Here is a 25,435-nt window from a genome sequence, read left to right as displayed (position 1 = left end):
GCTATACATGTGTCAGCTATCATTTGGGAGCGGATGGAGCTTTTCCCTTTGAATTCCCTAGGCATCTATCTCTCTAGGATGGTCCCGGTGATAGTTCTGTTTTCAAGAAGACATTTAATTCTTGAGGGGACAGAAGTTTCCCCTTAGAATTCAATCATTAAAATGTTCATATTCTGTTTCTCACTTTTATAAAATTCTGTTTAAAAATGGGACAATGCTATTGTAAATAAAAAAGAACAATGCAGTAGTCTATCTCAGGGCAACATTATATTCATTAATATGTGTTAATGCTGACAGAGTAAAGCTGTCCAAACGGCAGAGATTTGACCTTACTGGAGTAGACACAAATTCTGGGTGTGGATTTGCCTTCTGTGCTCATAATGCTTCTGCCAGCACCAGTGGACTCATAGGATGCCTTATCTACCATCATGACATTCCACACAGCATTGTGTCTGATCAAGGAACTCACTTCAAAGCAAAAGAAGTGAAGCAGTGGGCTCATAACCATGGAATTAAATGATCTTACCACATGCCCCATCACCCAGAAGCAACTGAAAGAAAAATGGCTTACAAAAATCTCAGTTACAGTGTCCTTTGGGAGACAATACCCTGAAATGAACGGGTTCTGTTTCACAGGATGCAGTATATGCTTTGAATCAGAGACCAATATATAGTTCTGTCTCCCTCATAGCCAGAATAGTTCAGAAATCAGAGGTGCAAATAGGAGTGGGAAATTATACATAATAACCCACTTGCAGAATTTTTGCTTCCTATACTGGCAACTTTGAGCTCTACTGGTTTGGAGATCTTTGCCCTCAAATGTGGGATGCTTCCACCAGGAAACAATGGCTCTTGCCTGAATTGGAAGATTAGACTGCCACCTGGACATTTAAGCTCCATATGCTATGGCCAGAAAAAAAGGGAGGTGGGGTATTAACCTACTGGATGGAGTGATGATCCTGATTACTAAGGGATAACTGTGTTGCTACAAAATGTTGGCAAGAAGGAGTGTTTCTGGAACCCAGGAGATTTTCTGGGGTGTCTCTTAGTTCATCCTTGCCTAATAATAAAAGTTAATGGAAAACTACATAGCAACAACAACAATAAAAAAGGGCAGAATATGAGGACCCATACCCCTTGGGCATGAAGGTTTTGGTTATTCTACCAGATAAAGAACCAGAGCAACTGTCTGGCTGAGGGCAAGAAAAATAAGGAATGAGTAGTTGAAGAAGGAATACATGGGTATCAATTACAACCTCAGGACCAATTATAGAAACCAAGTAGCTTTGCATATTTTCTATTTGCTTGCTATATTCATACGTTTATTTTGTTTTATTTTATTTATTTATTTATTCATTTATTTATTGCATGCACAAGTGGGGGAGGGGCAGAAGGAAAGAGAGAATCTCAAGCAGGCTTCATGCCCAGCTCCATGAACTTGGGATCATGACCTGAGCTAAAATCAAGAATCTGATGCTCAACTGACTGAGCCACCCAGTGCCCCCATATGTTTATTTATTCATTTAAAAATTTTTAAGTTTATTTTGAGAGAGAGAGAAAGAGAGAGAGAATGAGTGGGTGATGGGCAGAGAGAGAGAGAGAGAGAGAGAGAGAGAGAGAGAGAGAGAGAATCCTAAGCAGCCCCCACACCCAGCATGAAGCCTGAAGCCTGATGTGGGGCTTGATCCGATGACCCTGAGATCATGACCCAAGCTGAAATCAAGAGTTGGATGCCTAACTGACTGAGGCACCCAGGTGCCCCCCCCCATATATTTATTTTAATTTGCTACCCATTTTCTCACTTTTTATGATTTTTAGTTTATATTCAAGTTGTTGGAAGTTAATTTTACAATTTAGTTCTTAGGAAACTTAATGGTTCTGTGAATGAATTTGAGGAATAATTAATATAGCTAGGAATAAAAACAATGACTACTGGGACTATGTTTCTCTATGTTTTTAGGAAATGGTGGATACTTGTAGGATGGATAGCTGTATCTCCTCAGGTAGAAATATAAACTGTCAATGCACAAGAGTTCAAACAGGTGTACAAAGGTGCATATGGAGGGGTGCCTGGGTGGCTCAGTCGATTGAGCGTCTGACTTCAGCTCAGGTCGTGATCTCATGGCTCATGAGTTCGAGCCCTGTGTTAGGCTCTGTGCTGACAGCTCAGAGCCTGATGCCTGCTTCATATTCTGGGTCTCCCTCTCTCTCTCTGCCCTCTCCCACTCATGCTGTCTCTCTCTGTCTCTCAAAAATAAATAAACATTAAAAAAATTAATCAAAGGTGCATATGGAAGCTGACTAGCTAAAGGGTTGCATCATGCCAGTTATTATTTATTGCCTCTCAGCTCCAAATATATCCTTTTTGTCTGCTTTGTGAAAATGGATCTGGGCCCCTGTAAATGTTTTCCTTCACCAGCTGGCACAGTGTTAAATTTTGTCAGAAGATGATGTTGGAGTGACACTGCAGGAGGAAAGGAACTTTCTTTCTGGTTCTGGATTATTGCCTTGTCAGGCTCCTGTAGTATGTGTAATATTTCCAGTGTCCATATGCCACAGTGCATGGTGGCCAGCAGCTTTGCCAACAACCTCTCCTCCTTGTGTGATTTTGTAGACTGAGAAATTTCCCCATGAACAGTTTTTCCTTGGCACCCTAGAGGGTGGATCTCTGGAAAGTTACAGAGAGTGAATTTCCAGCATTGGTGACATCTGCTATTCGGTGACCCATGGTTGTGCCCTCTTCAATAAGGTCTGGATGTCTGCTCTGGGAGATGGTAGCTCTTTCTTGGAGACTCCATCTCAGTCCTAGTGGCAGTAGCTGCTCTTTATATCTGCTACTCCTATATTCTTAGTGTTATTTTTATATCTTACTAGCCAATTCCTTGCTACTCTAATCCTCTGTTATAGTAGTACTTCTTTATATTAAACTTTTCCTGTTCAAATTACTTTGTGTTTTCTGACTCCTAAGAGGATCCTGACTGGCTCACAGGTCTACAATGTTAATACTGATACTAAACAATACTATTATTAAAATCATATAATGATATTACAAGAAAGGAAAACTACAGACCAACATCTCATAAAAATAAAAGCAAGAATCCTCAACAGGATATTAGCAAATCAAATCCAACAGCGTATAAAAATGGTTATACACCATGACCCAATGGGATTTATTCTAAATATACTAGGATGGTTCAACATTTGAAAATCAATGAATGTAATCCATCTCATTAACAAGCTAAAGAAGAAAAAATCATATTATCACATCAGTAAATGCAGAAAAAGCATTTGGTAAAATCTAATACCCATTCGTGATAAAAAAAAAAAAACTCTCAGCAAACTAGGAATGGAGTAGAAATTCCTCAACTTCATAAAGAACATCTACTAAAAAAAACTATAGCTAACATCATACTTACTGGTGATAAACTGGATGCTTTCTCTCTAAGATCTGGAACAAGGCAAGGATGTCCCCTCTTATCACTCCTATTCAATATCATACTGGAAGTTCTAGTTAATGCAATAAGACAAGAAATGAAAGATATACTGATTGGTAATGAAGAAACCAAACTGTCTTTGTTTACAGATAACATGAATGTTTATGTAGAAAATCCCAAAGAATCAACAAAAAACGTCTTGGAATTTATAAGTAATTACAGTAAGATCACAGGATATAAAGTTAATATACAAAAGCCAATTGCCTTCCTAAATACCAGCAATGAACATCTGGAATTTGAAATAAAAAAGTTTTGCACCAAAAACTTTAAATATTTAGACATAGAAATCTAAGAAAGTATGTGCAGGATCTATGTGAGGAGAACTACAAAACTCTGATTAAATAAATCAAAGAAGACCTAACTAAACAGAGAGCTATCACATGATCCTGGATAGGAAGACTCAGTATTTTTAAGATGTCAATTTTCCCCTAGTCAGCCTATGGATTTAATGCAATTCCAAACAAACGCCCAGCAAGTCATCTGGGGGTTTTCAACAAACTCATTCTAAAGTTTATATGGAAAGCCAAAGATCCAGAATAACACAATACTAAAGAAGAACAAAGTCAGAGGACTGATACTAACCGAATTTAAGATGTACTATACAGCAATCAAGAAACATGGTATTGATGAAAGGATAGGCAAATTGATAAATGGAGCAGAATAGAGAACCCAGACACAGACCCACACAAATGTAGTCAAGCGATCATTGGCAAAGGAGCAAAGATAATTCATTGGAGGAAGGATAGTGTTTTCAACCAATGATGCTGGAACTGGACATCCATATGCAAATAAATAAAAATAATAAATAAATCTGGACACAAAACTTATCCTCTTCACAAAATTAATTAATTTTAGACCTAAATGCAAAACATGAAACTATATACTTTCTAGAATATAACGAAAAAATCTAGATGACTTTGGGTTTGGTGAAGAGTTTTGGGGTATGATGCTAAAAGCATGATCCATGAAAGAAAACTGCTAAGTTAGACTTTACTAAAATTAAAAACTTCTGCTTAATGAAAGACACTGTTAAAAGAATGAAGGGAAAGAATGGGAGAAAATATGTTCAAAACATGTAAGGAACTTGTAGCTAAAATATACAAAGAACTCTTAGAACTCAGCAATAAGAGAATAAAACGATCCAACAAAAAAATGAACAAAGATCTGGACACTTAATCAAAGAAGATACACAAATAATTATATGAAAAGATGCTCAGCATCAGATGTCATTAGAAAATTTCAAATTAAAACAACAATGAAATACCACTATATACCTCAGAATGTCCAAAATCCAAAAAACTGAAAATACCAAAAGCTGGTGAGGATGAGAAGCAAGAAGAACACATTAATTGCTGGTGAGAACACAAAAATGGTAAACCAATTTGGGAGATGATTTGTCAGTTTCTTACAAAACTAAACATATTCTTACCATACAACCCAGCAATCACACTTCTAGGTATTTATGCAATTGAGTTGAAAACTTATGTCCACACAAAAACATGCACACAAATGTTTATAGCAGCTTTATTCATAATCACCCAAAACTAGAAGCAACCAAGATGTCCTTTATAAATCCATACAATGGGATATTACTCAGCAATAAAAAATGATCTATCAGGTCACAAAGAGACATGGAGGAATCTTAAATGCATATTACTAAGTGAAAGAAGCAAGCCTGAAAAGTCTGGACACTATATAATTCTAAGTACATGACATTTGGGCAAAGGCAAAATTATAGAGATAATAAAAAAATCAGTGGTGTCAAGGGTTGTGGAGCAAGAGGGAGAGATGAATAGGTAAAGCACACAGGATTTTTAGGGTGGTGAAAACTATTCTGTATGAAACTGTAATGGTAAACACAAGGCATTATGCATTCATCAAACCCCACAGAACTGTATAATACAAAGAATGAACCTTAAACTATGAACTATAGTTAATAATAATGTATCAACATTAGTTCATTAATGTAACAAATGTATCACACTAACGCAGGAGGTAAATAATAGAGGAAACCGGAAAGGGGTGATGGCATGAGCTGGAGTGGGTATGTGGAACTCTAGTATCTCAGTTATTCTATAAATCTAAAACTGTATTTTTAAAAAGTCTTAATTATTTTATTTGTTTTTTAATTTTTTTTCAACATTTATTTATTTTTGGGACAGAGAGAGACAGAGCATGAATGGGGGAGGGGCAGAGAGAGAGGGAGACACAGAATCAGAAACAGGCTCCAGGCTCTGAGCCATCAGCCCAGAGCCCGACGCGGGGCTCGAACTCACGGACCGCGAGATCGTAACCTGGCTGAAGTCGGACGCTTAACCGACTGCGCCACCCAGGCGCTCCAAAAAGTCTTAATTATTTTAAAAACTAAAAGCAAAGGGACCAAAATAAATAACTTTTTTGGTTCTAATTACAACGGTAAAATATAGGCCTTTATATCATATCAGAGTGATTTCAAACAAATTAATATATGGGAGGTATAAAGTTTTTTATTATATTATACTTCGCTACTCTTTTTGATCTTAATATACCCTTAAGTACAGAGCAACAGATTCAGTTTGTAAACACAAAACATATTTCATTGAAAATCATCCACTAATACACTTTCCTTTGTACACTGGAGATATTAAATTCCTTCTTACAAATGCCATGTCAACTATCTTTTTAAAGTTCCTAAAATGTATGTTTTCCAATGTTCTGGTCTTACTGATCTTACTTAATGGATCTGTGATGCTCTGGGATGTGAACAAATTATCTTATGTTCCCCACCTCCACAAGCAAGTAACAATACTTTCACCTCTAGTCTTCATATTACGATTTTTTGTTTGAAGTTTATGTGCAAGATTTAGCTCCATAAATATGGACAGAAACGCAGTTTTGACAAGTAACATCAACATCAGGACTAAAAGTCCCAGGACTACAAGCCACTGTGGAGGAAAAAACATGGAGTAGATTATTATAATTTCAGTTAGAGGTATTTTATACTAGTAGTATAAATCTGCCCTCAATATCACACTGTTTCTATACCCATGTTATACTGAGTAATGTTCAGCCAATTAAATTGTGAAAGATTATGAGTTTGAAACATTGTAATTTGATGATCTTAAAGGTAGGAGAAAGTCAGAATCCTATTTTTTCCTTTAAAATCAGCATTTTATAGTATCTTTTGCAGTGCCCCATTTACAAGTTCCTATTTCTAATGCTGTTTTCTAGGTAGGACCATTCTGTCATTTTCCTTCATAGCCTAGCAGCTTAACTCAGAATACTATAGAGATGTATTATAATACAAAAGAATGAATTAGGAAAAATTAATATACATGAAGATAATTATATTTAGAAATCTGGGCTTTGAATTTTACTTCCCTTTAAATATAACTTTTTGTGAAAGAATCACTATATTCAATTATCCTAAGGGAATTATTCATCTATTCTTCTGACTATATAATCTAAATATTTAGATATTTATATTTTATAATTACCGCAACAGCTAGCACAATTACTGTGTAGACCTTCATTTTTTCCAAAGCCTGGACGACAGCTATCCATACGTACTACTTGAAAACTGTGGTCCACAAAATGCATAGCTGGTATAGTTTTATTAAAGTCGTGGTAGTAAATATATGCTTGGCTCCGGAAAAATTCTTCTATCCGATCTCTTGCCTAAGATTTTAAAATACCAGAGAGAAGTACAGTTACTGAACTGTGAACCAAATTTATCCTCCTGTATCAGAGGCGATGAAACATAGTACAAACATGTCATGCTTTATGCAACAGATGAATTCCTAAAAAGTTGTGTGTAAATACGAAAATTAGTCTAGCCTTGACCTTATCAATTATTGTCAATTCATATGTGCAATGGTTAAGAAAAATTAATGTTTAAGTTATTTGCAGCATGTCTATTCCATGTGTAGACAACTGAGAGTTCATTATTTCTTATTCCAAAGAGCCAAGCAAAATGGAAACCAAAACTGTTCTCTAATCAGCATTAAAACTAATAATGTACATTTTATTTTTTGAGCACAGAATTTAATAATAATTAATATTAACTGAGTGCTTTCCATAGGGCTCAAGGAACTAAATCAGGAGAGTAAAGGGATTTTTTTAGACTATGTCCTTAGCTTCTGAGAATGGCAGAGGGAAAGCAACTATAATGACCAGCATAGATACAATTTTGGAAGAACTACTGGTTTAACCTAGGATTACATGATTGTGGGGTTGTTCTTCAAGATGCTACTTAGTTGCCATTTGGGAAACAAAAACCAGGGGTCCATTCTTCTATCATGGAAGAAATACATAATATTAACCTGGAGAGCTACATATTATTCTAGATGTATTATTCCAAAACAAAACATCTTGAGATGGCCCAGACTCTCACAATCTCTACTTTAAAAACTGAAACCAGTGGTTGGTGGCAGCGGGGGGGGGGTGGGTGGGAAGCACCTTGGTGGCTCAGCCAGTCAAGTGTCCGACTTCTGCTCAGGTCATGATCTCACCCTTCGTGAGTTCAAGCCCTGCTTTGGGCTCTGTGCTGACAACTTAGAGCCTGAAGCCTGCTTCCTATTCTGTGTCTCCCTTTCTCGGCCCCTCCCCTGCTCACACTCTGTCTTTCTCTCTCTCTCAAAAATAAATAAACAAACAAATAAATAAATAGTAAGTAAAAACTGAAACTAGGGGCACTTGGGTGGCTCAGTGGGTTAGGCATCTGACTTAAGCTCAGGTCATGATCTCTCAGTTTGTGAGTTTGAGCCCCGAATTGGGCTCTGTGCTGACAGCTCAGGGCCTAGAGCCTGCTTCAGATTCTGTGTCTCCCTCTCTCTCTGTCCCTGCCCTCGTGTTCTCTCTCTCTCAAAAATAATAAACATTAAAAAAAATTTTAAAAACTAAAGCCAAAAATCAATACTTTATATTTTTAAAAAGAATAATTTAAATCTACCTGCTTAGAATGTCTATTATTGATAAATATTCACAACATGGAGGAATAGATTTTTGAAGAAACTTTTAAATTAATAAAATAAAGTATTCACAATTTTTACACAGCTTTGTTAACTATTCAAATACTTTCCCCCTACATTGAAATTCTTACCTGGAGGATATTATGATTAGTGATATCTTCACAGTCAGCAGAATCATTGCATGCACCTTTCCACCCTGGTGCAAAAGGATTAACTGGAGAGAAATAAAATACCTTCACAAAAGAATTCTAAAAAGTTCCAGACATTCCAACAAAGCCTCCAGTGCTGAATTTAGTATGCATGTGTGCATGTGTTTATCTAATCTTAGTGATAAAGTAAAATACACAAGTTGAATAATTTATACATTATTATTTCACTCCATCTGGGGGCTAATCAAAGTAACTACAAGGGTTTAAAATGAATGGAAATAAATTTGGTTTGGTTCTTCTCTTTTATTAAGTTCTTCTCAAAAATACAATTTAAAATTTTATAAGAATTTATAAATTAAATATTAGCTGCATAGTTAAAGGCCATATTTATAAAGTGATATTGACTTCTAACAGATAAGCAAGCAGCCTGGCTGCTCAGGGGTGCCTGGCTGGCTCAGTCAGTAGAGCATGCAACTCTTGATCTTGGGGTGTGAGTTCAAGCCCTATGTTGGGCATGGAGCTTATTTAAAAAAAATTAAAAAGAGGTAAGCAAAAATATATCGTCATTTAAGGTAAATAATTAAAACATTAATTTTTAAAACCATAACCAGGCTAGGACCAACAATATACTTTAGTGTGTAACAAACATTTAGGGCCTACTATTTGTAAGATATCTCACATTAAAGAAATGTTAAAAAATTTTTTTTACCTTGAAAGGCTATAAATAGCTCATGTATGAGGCCATGTTTTGGAATTTTAACAAAATGGCATTTATATGATGGTTCTATGACATGGCATGACAAATCAGAGATTAAATTATCCAAGATTTTCTTCAGCACTCTAAAAAGCAGGTCATTATATCTTCCTTCACAAGACTTTGTGGTAAAACGTACAGCCATCTGATATGAGTAATCAGGTTCCCGATAGGCTTTAAAAAATTATGAGAATAAAAACAATTGTGCTTACCATTAATTTCTTCTACCAAAGAACTTGCAAATAACATGTAATATGAAATCCCATTAATCTTGCAAATCAGCATAGAAATTTATCTAATAAAAACGTTTTATCAGTTTGTTCTCAAAAAATATATAAAACTAATAACTTTAATGAAAAAAGGTTGTTTTCATCTGATATGTTATCTAATCAGTACAAGAGAAGAAATGGCTGGATAGATATGTTAACAGTATAAAAAAATAAAATGGTGGAATAGCTTAAAATGCAGAAAGTGTCACTGCTCTCAGCACAGTCCAGTGAAAAGGATCATCAATTTGCTTTTATAGAATTAACATCAGTTTTTAAATTACTTGGCAAAATTGTGATATGGTAGATTATACTTGCATACCTAGAGGGTGGGAAGTGGGAGGCTGAAAGAGGATTGTTAAGGACATACTATCTAGATGTCAATTTAAGAGTTTGTGTGGTCATTCTCACTAAATGAAGAGACCATACACTTAATTCTTATCCAAACTAAATGTATAAGTTAAAATGTGCCCATAGTCTTACCAAAGATCATAAAGTCATATCTCTGCTTTACTATTGTTTCTTCTTGGGTTTCTGCTTTGACAGTCTTATAAGTAAGAGTACATGTGTAAAGTCCAGACAAAGCCTCCAGAAAATCTTTCACCATCAGCTTTCCTGTTTTAGTTATATTTATTTGATTATTTCCTAAACAGAAATAGTAAATTATTTGGTTGTTTAACATATAACAATTCAGACACTATTTAGTAAACTTGGGGTTACAAATAAATACAAAAATTTAAAAATTAACGGACTATTTAAACATTTAACTTCAAGAATTAAAAGAAATCTTAATTCTGTTATACTCTTGTGGAAAGCCACATGAGGTAAGCACACTTTTGAAATATATTTTGGTTTTCTTTAACTTGGTTCTTGGCCTCTAATTTCAATTGGTTTATGCTGGTAACTTAGTAAATGAAATTATACTGCTCTGTAGTACTACACAATTTCCTCATGTAAAACAGAAATGAATGTTAATATTCCCCAAAACTCTTCTAACATCATGAAAAAGCATATATTGGATATTCATCTCCAATACAGATACTACAAAGATAACTTTTAGGTTTTATAAAAACTTTTGAACTAATACCGCTCTGAGAAGTAAGGTACAAAAGGTTTGTATGCTGGTTTTTACATACAGAGAAAATAAGGCACAGACCAAGATACATAACATGATTTGTCTAAGTATGGAGCAAGTGAAACCCCAGTTAAAATTAAATTTCAGGAGTGCCTGCATGGCCCAGGCATCCAGCTTTCGGTTTTGGCTCAGTTCATGACCTCACGGTTTTGTGAGTTCGAGCCTTGCGTCAGGCTCTGCACTAACAGTGCAGAGGCTGCTTGGGATTCTCGTTCTCTCCCTCTCCCTCTCTTCCTCCCCTGCTCACGCTGTCTCTGTCCTCTTGAAATAAATAAATAAAACTTTAAAAAAATAATTTAAAAAATAAATAAATTTCAGGGCACCCAGGTGGCTCAGTTGGTTGGGCCACTGACTTGATTTTGGCTCTCAAAAATAAATAAACACTAGGGGCGCCTGGGTGGCTCAGTCGGTTGAGTGACTGACTTCAGCTCAGGTCATTATCTCACAGTTTGGGAGTCTGAGCCCCGAGTTGGGCTCTGTGCTGACAGCTCAGAGCCTGGAGCCTGCTTCGGATTCTGTGTCTCCCTCTCTCTTTACCCCTCCCCCACTCATGCTCTGTCTCTGTCTCAGAAATAAATAAACATTAAAAATAATAAAAATAAACATTAAAAAGTTAAATTTCAATTTGTTCATTCCAATAAGTGACAGTGCTTTTCTTTTTAAAAAAGTCCATATCATTTTAAAAGAAGATACTGATATCAAACAAATTACCTGTTAATGGCTTTTCATTAGGCCCAATCCATATGTAGGTGGGGTCCACTGTTTCTTTTTTAGCACGTCTAAAATCCATACAGACAAGGACTGGGCTATGATGATGTAATTTTACATATAATTTCACTGTGACAAAATAAAATAACATATAGCCATATTATTAGCAAAATTAAGAAATACACGTCCTACCATTTTGTCTCAAGGACACACTAATTCTTTTTGGATTTCCCTATTTGAAAAAATAGCCTATCATTATAACATTTAGAATACGAATATAAATTCCTTCTTGCTTCTTACAAGTTTTTAAAACTCTAGATTGATAGTAAATATTCTTTTTTTTCTGTGATATTATAGTTTTGTTTATAAAAATGTACATGATGCATTTAGTTCATTTTAATGTACAGATTCAGAACTCACTTGAATCAATTTTTTGAAGGGTTAGTGGAATCAATTTAAAGATCAGAAAAGGGGGGCCCTTGGGTGGCTCAGTGAGCTGAACGTCAGATGCTTACTTGGTTTCCACCTAGGTCATGATCCCAGAGTCCTGGGATCCAGCTCTGTCTGGGTCTGGCTCCCCGCAGGTAGAGCCTGCTTGGGATTCTCTCCCTCCCATGCTTGCACTCCCCTCCCCTGCTGGCACTCACTCTCTCTCAAAATAAATAAATTAAAAAAAAAAACCTTTAAAATTAAAAAAAAATAATAAAAAATAGTCTACTGAATGCCAGCCCCTGAACATACAAAGAAGGTACCGTGAAGAAGGTGAAAAGGGGAGGGACTCCAAACATGGAGAGCTTCCAAACATGACAGATGCCCAAAGTTATCCCAAAGTTATCTCAAGTTAGCCTGTGGGACCAATTTTTCCTTGGGGAGTGTGGGGAAGTGTTATCACAGTGATAAACAACATTTGAGCTGAGGCTTAAAGGATGTGTAGGAACTCCAAACGGAGGACTTGCAGCCCTGGAAATCACTCTGAGTGGGCCTTGCATGTTGCAAAGCAGTAGAGATGCCTGGAGGAAAGGGGGCATCAGAGAAATATCTGGATTGAATCCTAGCTCCTTATGAGCTGTGCGACTTTAGGCCAGGTGATACACTAAGGTAAGGATGAAAGGACGAGAGTGCCAAGCACCAGGTGGATGGTCAATGAACTTTCTCTCCCTTTCCCTCCGCTGGAAGAACCTTAAGCAGGTCCACTGCTCGCCACCCACCCCCTCCCCCCGCCCCCCGCTCTTCTGACAGACTCTGCGGGTGAAGAGTCCTTAGTACCTGGGTGTCCAGGCTTGCCATAAATGAAACCTTTGCTTGTGCGTTCCGAAGAACGCCGACCTCCAGCTGCGGAAGAAAGAAACCACTGACTTTTTCGGTAGAAGATGAGCCGGGGCTCAGAGTGGGGTTAGGGCGGGGAGAAGCGGAGGAGACAAGACTGGGAAGAGGGACAAGGCTGTGGGGGGAGGACCGAGCGGGAGGAGCCCCACCTCCAGTGAGGTACCAGAGCACCGCAGAGAGTAGGACCCACGCTCGCATCACGGCTCAGGGGCTAGCGTCGCGGGAGGCGTCGAGGGGCGGGCTTCTTCCTACCTCAGCCCCAGCCCAACGCCTCCCCATCTCTCCTCCACAGAGCGGAGCAAACCGCCGGGATCAGCTTCCCTACCCGTCCGTCGCTACCGCGGAGCGTACGCGCCGGAGAGCGCGCGTGCGCGCTCCGGGAGCTCGCACGCGGGGGCGGGGCCGGCGCGCGCTGGGCCCGAGCGCCGGAGGCGAGTACCCCGCCCTCTCGCGCACACTCGGCCGCCCTCGTGCGAGTGCCTCGCGCCTCACGCCTGGCGACTGGTATCCTTTTCCCGCGCTCTCCGCGACTTAATTCTGTGAACGGCTCCTGGGAGAAGGAAAGAGTAAAGTTAAAGAAGTCAAGGCTGCACGTTTCGGTTACTTAACCTTTCTGGAGGCTGAAGAGATCTACGAGAGGAACACTGTGGTCCCCCAGTGGGACGATGGGGTAAGGCGAGTGAGAGATGCAATTACATTAGGACCGGAGAGAGGGAGAAGCGTCGGAGAAATTTCCTCCCCACAGGACACAAAGAGCTTGTGGAAATTTCCTGTGCCTTGGTTCTCATGAATTCTGCCTGAAGTTGTGTGCACAATCTTTTCCAAACTCTTCCACCCGATTTTTACCTAACTGCATTTCCTACCCCCCAAACGAAGAACCCGAGGAACCACTAGTGCGCCAACGAGGCATCTCCAGCCCTTCCCACTCGAGAGGAACATTTAAGCTTTATTTTCCACATCCCAGTATCAGAGGGTGTGGGGAGACCCCCATGCAAATTTATCTAGGGTTGTGAAGTCATCTTCTTTTGAAAACGGACCCATTTGAAAGGGCAAGATCCCCAGCTCTGCTTTGCCTGCGGGGATGGATGACAAATGAGTCGAGATCACAGAGCTCTGAAAGAGACCGTGCCCCGTCATTCATGGTTCCTTCTTGGCTACCAGTTTGGTGGCCTGTTTGTTGTCTATTTCTTAGCTGTGGGACACCCTGGGTGGTGGTTTTGAGTAAGCTGGTGGGTAAAGAGACCAAGGTTCAGACAGGGTGCAGAATGATTATTTGGGGTGAGATCAAGAGTTTTCAGTTTTATTTCCTTTGAGCCAAGTCAGTACTTGGACTATCTCAGATGGTCCAGGAGCAACCTTTGTCAGTGATTTCATTTTGAGTCACTGTTAATTATACCTACATAGCTGAAGCCATGAAATGTGACTCAGTGAGTCAGATCCACCCATGTCAGTTACTGTGTCTAGATTCATGGTTTAGTCTCAACTGTTCCTTTCTTAAGGTGGTGATAGTGGAGACAGATTTAGGCATTATCTTTAATTCCCTAGTAGTTTGACTTTCCAGTGTTAGTCAAAGTACCTTTGGTAGCTTCCCAGTTATTATAAGTAAAGCGATCCTTATAAATCCTGTGTGGTAAACTTTGACTACTGTGAGGAGAGACTAAACTAAACGAGTCGTGGTTGTTTGCTGAAAGTACGTGTCCATTCTTCTAAAATAAACTTTTAATTTTAAAACAGTTTTAGATTTATGGGAAAATGGGGAGTATAGTACAGAGTTCTCACGTGCTCCCACCTAGTTTTCCCTCCTATTGCCATCTTACATTAGTACAGTACATTTCATACAGTTAATGAACCAGTGCTGATGCATTACTATTAAATAAAGCATGTACTTTATTTAGTTTCCTTCGTTTTTACCTCATGCCCTTTTTTTCTGCTCCAGAATCCCATAGTACATTAAGTCATCGTGTTTCCTTAGGTTCTTCTTGGCTGTGACAGTTTTTCAGACATTTCTTATTTTTGATAACTTTGACAGTTAATGACAATTTTGATGACATTGACCTGACCTTCACTGGTTAGGTACTTTGCAGAATGCCTCTCTATTGGAATTTGTCTGATGTTTCTCATTATTATACTAAGGTTATAGGTCCTGGGGTGGAAGACAATAGAGGTAAAGTGCCATTCCCATCACATCATATTAAGGATACATACTGCCAACATGCTTTATCACTCTTGATGTTATCTTGCTCATCTGGCTAAGGTAGTGTTTGTCAGGTTTCTCTACTCGAAAGTTACTCTTTTTCCTCTCTTTCATACTGTGCACTTTGGAAGGAAGTCTCTATGTGCAGCCCACACTTAAGGATTGGGGATTTATGATCCACCTCCTTGAGGATGGAGTAGCTAGGTAAATTATTTCATGCATCTACTTTTTATCTATTCCCTTAAGTACCATTCTCTGAGTCTGAAATACTCCATTTTGAACTAATAATTTACAGAGTAGTAACATGTTCCACTGCTAAGTGTAATAAAAGTTTTTACATCCTTTTAATAACCAAACAACTATTCATCCTTAAACCATCCCTTGAAAATTTACAGTTCCTCTTCTGCTACTTTTGATGTGCTATTTTTGCTTTTAGAAACTAACAAACAACAAATTTCCCCTTTCAATACTATAATTAGACTTGGTGTTTAGAGTATTTCTCCAAAATTGACACTATCCTGTAGAACTCCAACCCCTACAAGCTACAGAGATACCACATTGGTGTCATGATATTAAAACAAAGCCAATGCAACTTATTTACTCATTAAAGAAAAATTGCCCACCACACATGTATGTGTACGTATATAGATACACATGCCTATATGTATGTGTGTGTGTGCCTCCTATACCAAGGCATATTTAAAATAAACTAAAATTCATAAAATTACAACATGTATATTTTAACTTGTAAGTGTGGGTTTCTTTTGATATGGTCTGCTGATGCGCAAACTCCCAACCTTAAGTCTGAAATATACACTAACAATGTAATTTTCTAGCAAGGGTGGAAGTGGCCTTTTTGAGAATCATTCACATGTTGTCCAATTCAAAACAATGGATGTCTTTATAAGGATTCACCAAAACAATGTCCCTTAGACTTCACTGTGAAGAAAAGTTCTGCTTTTGAAATATTGTTATGTGGTCACTTCCCCTTTCCTTTTCCTATAGTCAAATTTGTGCTTTACCTCTATAAAGAGGGAGGGATGTTGGGGAAAGATGTTGACCGGTACATTTTTGTGCAGTAACATCTTTGAGTTAATTTTACTATCTTATCACCCCCTCCCCCTTAGCTCTATTTACTTTACTTACTTTTCTGATACAGCGTGTGTGTGTGTGTGTGTGTGTGTGTGTGTGTGTGTGCATTTTTTGGTAAGCTGTCTTAGATCCTCCTTTGAAGAAGTCAGAGTAATAGAAAATAAACACACGTAAATAGAGTGCATAGTATTTTGTGAGTGGTGGCAACAGTTCTCAGACAGGAAAATAAAAGTGAGAGAATTTTTGCTTCGCGAAATGAAAAAGTCGAGTTGATAAAAGTGCCCAAATCCTTTTGAACTTAGAGTTTTCTGAAAACTTGGACGAAGAATTATCACGTGAAAAGCAAAACTGAAGAAGAAAAACAGAATACTTCAAATGAAATGTGTTCTCTTTGATAGTATTCATGGCTATCATCCCCCAATCTAGACCAAAAGTTCCAGATCTTGTTACACTTAAGACAAACCTCTCTGAACTTAAACTTGTAAGAAACAATCCAGAGCCCCCCTTCCCCCATATATTACGCTCCCATCCATTATCCTTCTTAGACACTTTGGGACAATTTACTGGTGGGCCATTTCCATCCTATCTGGGTTCTCGGGTTTGACATTCAAAAAGGGGCTGGAGGTGAGGAACTCGGGCGCTCCGCGGTGAACGTGCTTTAAAGCCGCCGCCAGCCAGCGCCGCTGTAACCCTGTGCACCGGCGGGTCGCCCGCTCCTGCCCCTTTCAATCTGCGCCGACGCGGCGGCGCGATCCCGGGGACTCCCCGCGCCGGGAATCTCCCGCCAGCTGCGCGCTGCGTCCCGGCGACGGCAGGAGCACGTGGAGCGGCCGGGTAGCCAGAGCGGCAGCTCCAGCCCAACCCAGCCCGGCAGCGAGATGGAAGGTGAGCCTCCAGCCCGCTTCTTTTCTAAGGGGTCTTTGAAAAGCTCGACCGGTGCACACAGCAGAGAGAGTACCTTCTGAATCTCGGTTTTGCTTCTATTTATTTCTTTTGTCAAAAGTAAATATGAGGCATTTCAGAGGGCAAAGCGTGTAGTTCTTAAACATCTCTCATTTTGCCCCCCCCCAACCCCCACCTAACTTTGGGAAATGATAACTTCTCCGCAATTTTATGTCTTAAGGGTTGTCAGACATGAGGGCTCAACTCGAAGTCTGCAGAGGAAGAGTACTTATGGGGCGTCCCTGAAATGGCAGCAAACCTGGGTTGGAATAATTGATTCTTTTGGATTTTTTTTTTCTTCCATGGCCTCAGTGTCCATTGGATTCAGGCTAACCTGAGTGACTTACTTAGAATTAAACTTAACAGTTTTTCTTCTTCTAAGAGTAAATGCTGTCATATGGGGAAGGTAAATTTTAAACTGGTTGGCACTTGTGGTTCGCTTGGAACTCGATCTTCTAAAGGTCCTTTATCCAAAGCAAAAACCAGGATCAATTAAAAAGTTTCATTTGAATTAATTTTGAGAGTCGTGAAACTATCCTCACTTCTCAAAAAATTTCAGTATATACTTACTTGGGATAACTAAAATTTCACACCACTGTTGTAAACTTTTCAACAAGGGTTTGTTACACTCTGAAAAATGGAAGATTTTCAAGTTGGGGGATGCATTTCAAGTTGGGGAAGGTGCTGATATTTGGAAAACTAGAATTTGTGAGAAACGGATTCATTCTCTTAATAAATGAGATACTGACACCTAATTAAAATGTTAATTTGATAAATATTATGAATAACATGGTTTTTTTCATAATAATGAATTGATCTTTGGCAACCCTAGATCTAGAGTATATAAAGTTATTTAAATTTAATTAACTACTTTGAGATACAAGATACATGTGGCAGAACTTTTTTTTTCCTTCAAAATATAATTAAGTGCAATATTGTGGTCCTGAATCCTCAGTTTGTACCTGGGTATGCTTACAATTTTTCTAACTGCTGTGGCCCATATAAAAATTTTTTTTTCTTTAAGTAGAATGCCAAACAATAAGTCAATAAACAGTATGTTTTTAGTATGGATATGACAACTTTTAAATAGCCATTATGAATAATGCTTCAAGTGTTTTATGAAAAACTATGCTTTTAAAATTTTAAATTATTAGGGTTTAAAAAAATAACTCTTAAAGTTGACACTGTGAATATTTTAAAAATGGTCTATGAAGTATAATTGTTAACACGTAAAGGCTTTGTTGACCAAGAACAGGAAAAAAAATTAGGTCACTGTACACTATGAAAAAATAATTTTAAAAATTCTCATGCTTTAATTATTATAAATGAATTGCTGAATTTATTTTGTGAAGTCATAAATCAATATTCAACACTATTTTTTTCTTATTCCTAATCATTTCACTTCTCCAGACTAACATGCAGAATAGTGTAAATCCATGGAAACTAGAGTGTTTCCCTGTAAATGTTAATACTCTTGGATTCATTTATTTAATGTGAAACAAAGAAATTATTAAATAAATAGCATAATTTGGGATATAATGCCCTTAACAAAGACTTTTAGATAAGCCTGAATAAAGGCTCTCTGGAAAAGAAAGGAATGAAAACTTGTATAGAATTTGGTTTAGAATGCACAAACTATAAATGGAAAGAGATGGAATCTGGAATATAGGCAGTGATCAACTGTGAGTTTATATGTCTAGATTAAATTCATAGGTCCATAGAGATGGATGGTATATAGTATGCTTAATGCAAAAACTTGAAAGAAAAGAAAAGGTTAATGATATGAATTTGGCTGTGCTACTTGAGGACAGAGTATTTGATGCAGTAAACTATCTAGTTCTTTACCCGAGATTGACTAATCTGGTCCATGTGTTTGATATTTAAAATATTTTTATATTATCTTGACATTTTGGTCTCAATATAAAGAAATTTAACCTGGAATGTATACCTCTCATTTCTTGGTAGTATAAGAAAGTAGAATACTTTATGGAATACCTTTATTTTCTGCCTAATTTGGTGGTAAAATTAACATGCTATAGTTTATTGTAAAATGTGAAGCTGTTTAGTCATTCCTTCAACATATAAAATCTTTTTAAAATTCATTCATCAATAGATGTTTATTGAGACTTTCTATTATGATTTCAGATGAAATAAGCTTTGAAATTGAAATTTTGTCATGTAAAAATGAAAAGTTATTGCATATAATAAATCAAAAGCTGTAACTTTTTTCTTTTCTCACAATCTTTGATCCTAAGTATTTTCTATCCAAAGACTCTTGATGTTGCTAAGTTTTGTTATTTGTGTTATAGTAACAGTATCTTCTTCTTTTTGTTATGGTTGAGAAATGAGGTGGTTCACAAAAATGGATTTCATAGGTATTGGCATGTTTCTCATTTAATATAAAACCTTTCTATTGAAATGATACTGGGTAGAGATCTAAGTGTATTTATTACACAGCCCCCTCCCTGTCTTATAAACAAAGTACACGAGAGATCACTTTATCTTGGTAACCTTGAGTCACTATTCTGACCATCAGGTAATGTTCTATAGTATATTCTTATGGGGGATTTGAACTGTGCAGAACTGAATGCCCCTACACTAAATATTCCAGGGTTATTGAACAAATTTTGTTTCCTTGATGTCAGCTTCTGCTTCTTATCACATGGCTTTTGTGGAAGCCATTTTTCACTTCTAGGTCCCTTTCTATGCTTTGGATGGTTGAGTTTTACAGAGATATAGCCTCCAAATGGTGGAGTTTACTAGCCCTCCATTATGAGCATATGAAGGATGAAATGGTAAAGTTCAAAGGAACAAAAATGACAATATAATTTTAGAAAATTCCTGTGTGTACTTCCTATGATCCAATATGCTATTTCACACTTCCATGTCTTCACTAAGATTTTCAGCCCATTTTCTACCTGGTTATGCTTACTCATCCTTCGCTCTGCAGGTGCCCTCCTTCTGATGACCTTCTCTGATGCCTTCTGGTGGTCTCCCTACTGGTCCCTCACCTCCCTTCACCTAGGCCAAGGTCCTTTCCTTTCTGTGCACACTTCTGCCAGTTGTATTTATTGCTTTAAATGTTTCTAACCCCACTGGTCTTTAAGCTCTTAGAGGGCAGAGAGTATGTTTTATTTTTGTGTGCTCGGTGTCAGAAATGGTTTCTGTTCATAAAAGACCCTCACAGTTTGTTGCATTCAATTAAGAAAATAGTGCTGAAAAGTAATTTTCATTATGTTTATATGACACCTTTTATTTAATTAATTTCTATGAGTAGGAGATTGGTGCTAGCAATTCTTTGATAGAACTCAGAAAAATTTTAAAGTATTTAATTAAATGGTATAATAGAAAAAACAGAGAAAACAAAAATGTTATTATTTTTTTTTTTGGCTAAACTAGCCTTAAGGCAAAATCTTATCTATTAGCTATACATCAGCAGATTTCAGGATTACATGTAAGTCTATTAAAATATGAATCAAATATGAACAGAAATTTGCTTTCTCAGTCAGTAAGATAGAAATGACACTGTAAAATTAGCATACAACTTTCCAGTAATACCTTTTTAATACATTATTATAAACTTGTCAATATATTAACTGTATATACTCACTTATTTAGTACTAAAATGTTAGTCATAGATCTTTTATCAGACATTCAATGTAGACCATGTATGAGAAGAACTGAGTGATTAATACAGAAACTTGCCTGTAGTAGGTGCTCAATAAATGATGTTTTCATGCTAAGGGTTCATTAATTATTGTGAAAAGAGATTCTAAACATCACAAGGATATAGAGTGCATTCTGCTATCTAGCTTTTTAAAAATATAACTCTTCATTAGCTGGTATATTTATAATAATTAAAAAGCATAAGGATGACTCTAAGGCCTTTGAATCACTAAAAAAAGATGAAATAATGAAACAATTATATTTCTATTATATGTAGATTATTTGAAATGTAACCTATGTATACCAGTTATTATTACTATATAACCTATCAAAATACTTTAATCCCCAGTGATTATGAATAATTTTTTCAGTCTTAATTGAAATCTGCTTTCTGCATCCAAAATTAAAGTTCTTAGAGTCCAAAGTGTTGTAGAGTAAATCGAAATAGTGTGGAGTTGATACCATATTATATTAGATATGTGTTTCATCTAAGAGACATAAGAAGTAAGTGTTTAGGGGCGCCTGGGTGGCGCAGTCGGTTAAGCGTCCGACTTCAGCCAGGTCACGATCTCGCGGTCCGGGAGTTCGAGCCCCGCGTCGGGCTCTGGGCTGATGGCTCAGAGCCTGGAGCCTGTTTCCGATTCTGTGTCTCCCTCTCTCTCTGCCCCTCCTCCGTTCATGCTCTGTCTCTCTCTGTCCCAAAAATAAATAAACGTTGAAAAAAAAAAGTAAGTGTTTAATAAAAGATATGAAACAGAATAAAATGTATTAATGGAACAATACTCTTCACTCATTGTCAAAAATTCAAAATCCACTTACCTCCTGACTTTTTGTATCAATAGAATTGGCAGCATATTACAAATTGTATTTGTTAATGTATGTTCTTAGAGATGAAATTTTTGGTACCTCAGATTATTTGTGGGTTTATAAAGGAAACTTTTTAAAATAAGAGAAATTGAAAACATTTCAGTAGCATCACTGATGAAACAATACAAAGCTACATTTTTTAGTTATAACTCCTAATTATCTAAAAGATTACTTAACTAGATTTCTTGCTGATTTTGGTTGTTAACATACCTGTAGCCCTTCCTAGACTGTCAGGTTCCAAAGCATAGGCATATTTTTTATCATCAGCCCATTCCTCAGCACATAGTACAACAACAGTCATATTTATTGAACAAATTAATGAATGAGTTGCCTGTGTGTTTCGTCATTTGATTATTTATTTGTTCAGCTTTTAGGGCAAAGAGAGTAAAGAAAATAATGACATTGAAACTAGTTAATTTTGCTGGTTAATTTGTCAGAGGTACTGTAAAAGGTTTGGTAGAAGAGTCTGGAATGTTGGCTAAATCTAACAATATGAATAGTACCATCTTTTTCTAATCCAATATTGACTCTACTCTGGGCAAAATAATATAGTGCCCTCTAACTTATGGATTTGTTTAAAATTTTTGCAGCATTCTTTATGTCAATGAAGCACTGCACTTTCCACAATAAACCATTTTTCACAACAAATGTTTTGATTCTTAAAGTTGACAATAATATACTTTACTTAATTTGAGTTCTCTAACACAGCTTATCAGTTCACTTGCAAAGTGATATCTATTTGAGAGACTATTAACTTATCAGAATATTTGGCACATCACAAGAGTTTCCTGTAATAGTAGTCATGTAGGCTGTGGATATGAAAAAAGATCATGCTCACAAACCTACAAACATTTTTATAGATGTGGAATTACATCATAGTTAATATATAATAATAGCTCCAGTCTGAAAACTAAGTAACTAATTTTTATAATATTTAACAACTAATCATTTTTGCTATCATCTATCTTTATCTCTGTAATTAGGAAAGGACTTGCTAATACTCATTAATAGTTGATTTTATGCTTGCATGCAGTATAGACAGTACCATGTATGTGCATCAGAGGCTAACTTGATTTAAATTTCATTTGACTTTCATGAGTATCATTTACCAAATTTTAATGTGTTGAAGATTATCAATGTATAAATTTATACTCTGACCTCAAAGTGAAACTTTTTTTAATCAACTCTTTGAAACTCTTTGAAATATTAGCATTTTATAAATGTGATGAGTAAGATTACGGTTCTGCACTCTTGGTTTTTTTCCTGTGCATATTTGCTCATGTAAAATTATTGAGTTAAGAACATCATTAACTCTTCTATTCCCTGTGTTTAATTAAGTACCTATAAAGGCTCAGGCTAAGGTGGTTGGGACATGCTTTTGTTACAGTGTAGTAACCAATTGTTCAATAACAAAAAAAACACATCATGATTATATATTATAAATTTTTTAAAATACTTATTGTAAGTGTTGGGGGTACTTCTTGTCTTATTTTTATGTTCAGAGTTAAAGAATGTGAAGAATTGTTAAATGTTTTGAGTGATTCAACTTTGAAACAAAGATAGTTTAAAAACTATTCTGAAACACAGGTGCTTGGGTGGCTCAGTCACTTAATCATCTGACTCGATCTCAGCTCTAGTCTTCATCTCAGGGTCATAAATTCAAGCCCTGTGCTGGGCTCTGTGCTGCGTGTGAAGCCTACTAGACAAACAAACAAACAAACTCTCCTGAAATAATAAGGTGAAACTCTTGCAAGTGGTAACAGTTTTTATATATATGCATCTTCATTTTTTTCATATTGACAAGACAAAATATAGAATAATGTATGTGTTGATGCTGATATAAACTGTAAGTTTTATCCATATCTATAGATTTTTAGTTTTTATTAAAAGGCATATTGTTCTCATTGTTTGACCTTTTGGTAATTATTACATATTTGAACTTACTATACTGTATACTACTAAGATACTCCTCTATGTATTTTATGTATGGCAATCTCTGTAAGATTTCATTTGAAAAATGAATTCTCTCTTCAAAAAAAATTTAAAAACTCCTGGGATAGAAGTAGATGCTTTATAACTAAGTAGTCTCTGGAAGCCAGTATTGTCTAAGATTCAGCAAGTTCTGTAAGTTGTGATTGTCAGAAATTAAACTCCTTTTCCCTTGGTTCTACAACTTCCTTTGTTAAGGCTAAGCTTCCTAACTTCATTTTGGTACTGTGGATGTTATGTTGTGCCATTCAAACCTTGAGAAATAGCTGGCCCATTGGGCTGCATGAGATATTTGTCTAAAGCAGTTGTGTGCCAGTGGATTCAAGGGGACCAAATGAGAGAAGTTATTTGTAACTGGTGTAAACCACCGATTTGCTACCTGTCTTGGTTTGAGAATTATTTCAGCAGGACAAAAGACTTTATGGACCATTCTAACCAACACACTTCTGCTTACTACCATAAAAACAAAATTCAGTGGGTGAACAATTTAGGATGAGTCATTATTTTAACATTTTTCATGCATTGTAAAAATAAGATTGTGAGCTTGTTTGATAAACAATAATTCAGTAGAAGATAGACGCTTGGCATTTGTGAATATAACCTGTTGTTTTGACTCTTTGTGAGTGATCCTGAAGGAATACAATAATATGTGGAAATTTGTAAATGTTAGGGCTTTTGTAAAGGTTTAAATAGGATAATGTATATAAAAGTCCTATCTCACCTTTTTTTGCACATTTTTTAATTGGGTTCTCTTTTTTCTTACTGATTTGAAGAAGTTATTTATATATCCTGCTTGGTTTTTTAAAATTTAATTTATTTTATTTTTTTAATTTACATCCAAGTTAGTTAGCATATAGTGCAACAATGATTTCAGGAGTAGATTCCTTAATGCCCCTTACCCATTTAGCCCATCCCCCCTCCCACAACCCCTCCAGTAACACTCTGTGTGTTCTCCATATTTAAGAGTCTCTTATGTTTTGTCCCCTCCCTGTTTTTATATTATTTTTGCTTCCCTTATGTTCATCTGTTTTGCATCTTAAAGTCCTCATATGAGTGAAGTCATAGGATATTTGTCTTTCTCTGACTGATTTCACTTAGCATAATACCCTCCAGTTCCATCCACATAGTTGCAAATGGCAAGATTTCATTCTTTTTCATCCTGAGTAATACTCCATTGTATAGATAAACCAAATCTTCTTTAACCATTCACCAGTTGATGGACATTTGGGCTCTTTCCATACTTTGGCTATTGTTGATAGTGCTGCTATAAACATTGGGGTGCACGTGCCCCTTCGAAACAGCATACCTGTATCCCTTGGATAAATACCTCATAGTGCAATTGCTGGGTCGTAGGGTAGTTCTATTTTTAATTTTTTGAGGAACCTCCATACTGTTTTCCAGAGTGGCTGCACCAGTTTGCATTCCCACCAGCAGTGCAAAAGAGATCCTCTTTCTCTGCATCCTCACCAACATCTGTTGTTGCCTGAGTTGTTAGTGTTAGCCATTCTGACAGGTGTGAGGTGGTATCTCATGGTGGTTTTGATTTGTATTTCCCTGGGGATGAGTGATGTTGAGCATTTTTTCATGTGTCGGTTGGCCATCTGGATGTCTTCCTTGGAGAAGTGTCTATTCATGTCTTTGCCCATTTCTTCACTGGATTATTTATTTTTTGGGTGTTGAGTTTGATAAGTTCTTTATAGATTTTGGATACTAACCCTTTATCTGATATGTCTTTTGCAAATATCTTCTCCCATTCTGTCGGTTGCCTTTTAGCTTTGCTGATTATTTCCTTTGCTGTGCAGAAGCTTTTTATTTTGATGAGGTCCCAGTAGTTAATTTTTGCTTTTGTTTCCCTTGCCTCCCTTCTTACTCTTGCTTCCAGAGTAAGAAGTTGCTGCAGCCAA

At 36.8% G+C, this 25,435-nt stretch overlaps 2 protein-coding genes across 5 annotated transcripts in view; one reads left to right on the top strand and one right to left on the bottom strand.

The window, feature by feature from the left end:
- Nucleotides 1–5,960: 5,960 nt before the first annotated feature.
- On the bottom strand, nucleotides 5,961–13,134 carry ZPBP2 (zona pellucida binding protein 2). Of its 3 annotated transcripts, none has more exons than XM_040497412.1 (8): nucleotides 12,931–13,134; nucleotides 12,722–12,787; nucleotides 11,459–11,584; nucleotides 10,096–10,257; nucleotides 9,302–9,520; nucleotides 8,575–8,657; nucleotides 7,044–7,151; nucleotides 5,961–6,418 (listed from the first exon to the last, which is right to left on the bottom strand). In XM_040497412.1, exons 1-8 carry the CDS (start codon nucleotides 12,977–12,979, stop codon nucleotides 6,248–6,250), a joined length of 984 nt encoding a protein of 327 aa, XP_040353346.1. In that variant the 5' UTR covers nucleotides 12,980–13,134; the 3' UTR covers nucleotides 5,961–6,247. The 3 variants fall into 3 exon arrangements, with proteins under 3 accessions (XP_040353346.1, XP_040353348.1, XP_040353347.1); XM_040497414.1 differs by having other exon boundaries at nucleotides 12,945–13,134; XM_040497413.1 differs by having other exon boundaries at nucleotides 6,971–7,151; nucleotides 12,931–13,133.
- Nucleotides 13,135–16,774: 3,640 nt separating this feature from the next.
- IKZF3 (IKAROS family zinc finger 3) overlaps nucleotides 16,775–25,435 on the top strand; it is a 91,826-nt gene continuing 83,165 nt past the window's right edge. For both annotated transcript variants that reach the window (XM_040497407.1, XM_040497405.1), the window contains exon 1: nucleotides 16,775–16,952. In XM_040497407.1, the coding sequence (XP_040353341.1) occupies nucleotides 16,946–16,952 (7 nt within the window). In that variant the 5' untranslated portion in view covers nucleotides 16,775–16,945. The remainder of the gene's footprint in view (nucleotides 16,953–25,435) is intronic.

The sequence above is a fragment of the Herpailurus yagouaroundi genome, unplaced genomic scaffold (genome assembly GCF_014898765.1).
Source record: "Herpailurus yagouaroundi ecotype Mexico unplaced genomic scaffold, PumYag 189, whole genome shotgun sequence".
Classification (NCBI taxonomy): Eukaryota; Metazoa; Chordata; class Mammalia; order Carnivora; family Felidae; genus Herpailurus; species Herpailurus yagouaroundi.
The sequence above is the reverse complement of the archived record's forward strand: the minus strand, read 5'-3'. Positions and strand labels throughout refer to the sequence as shown.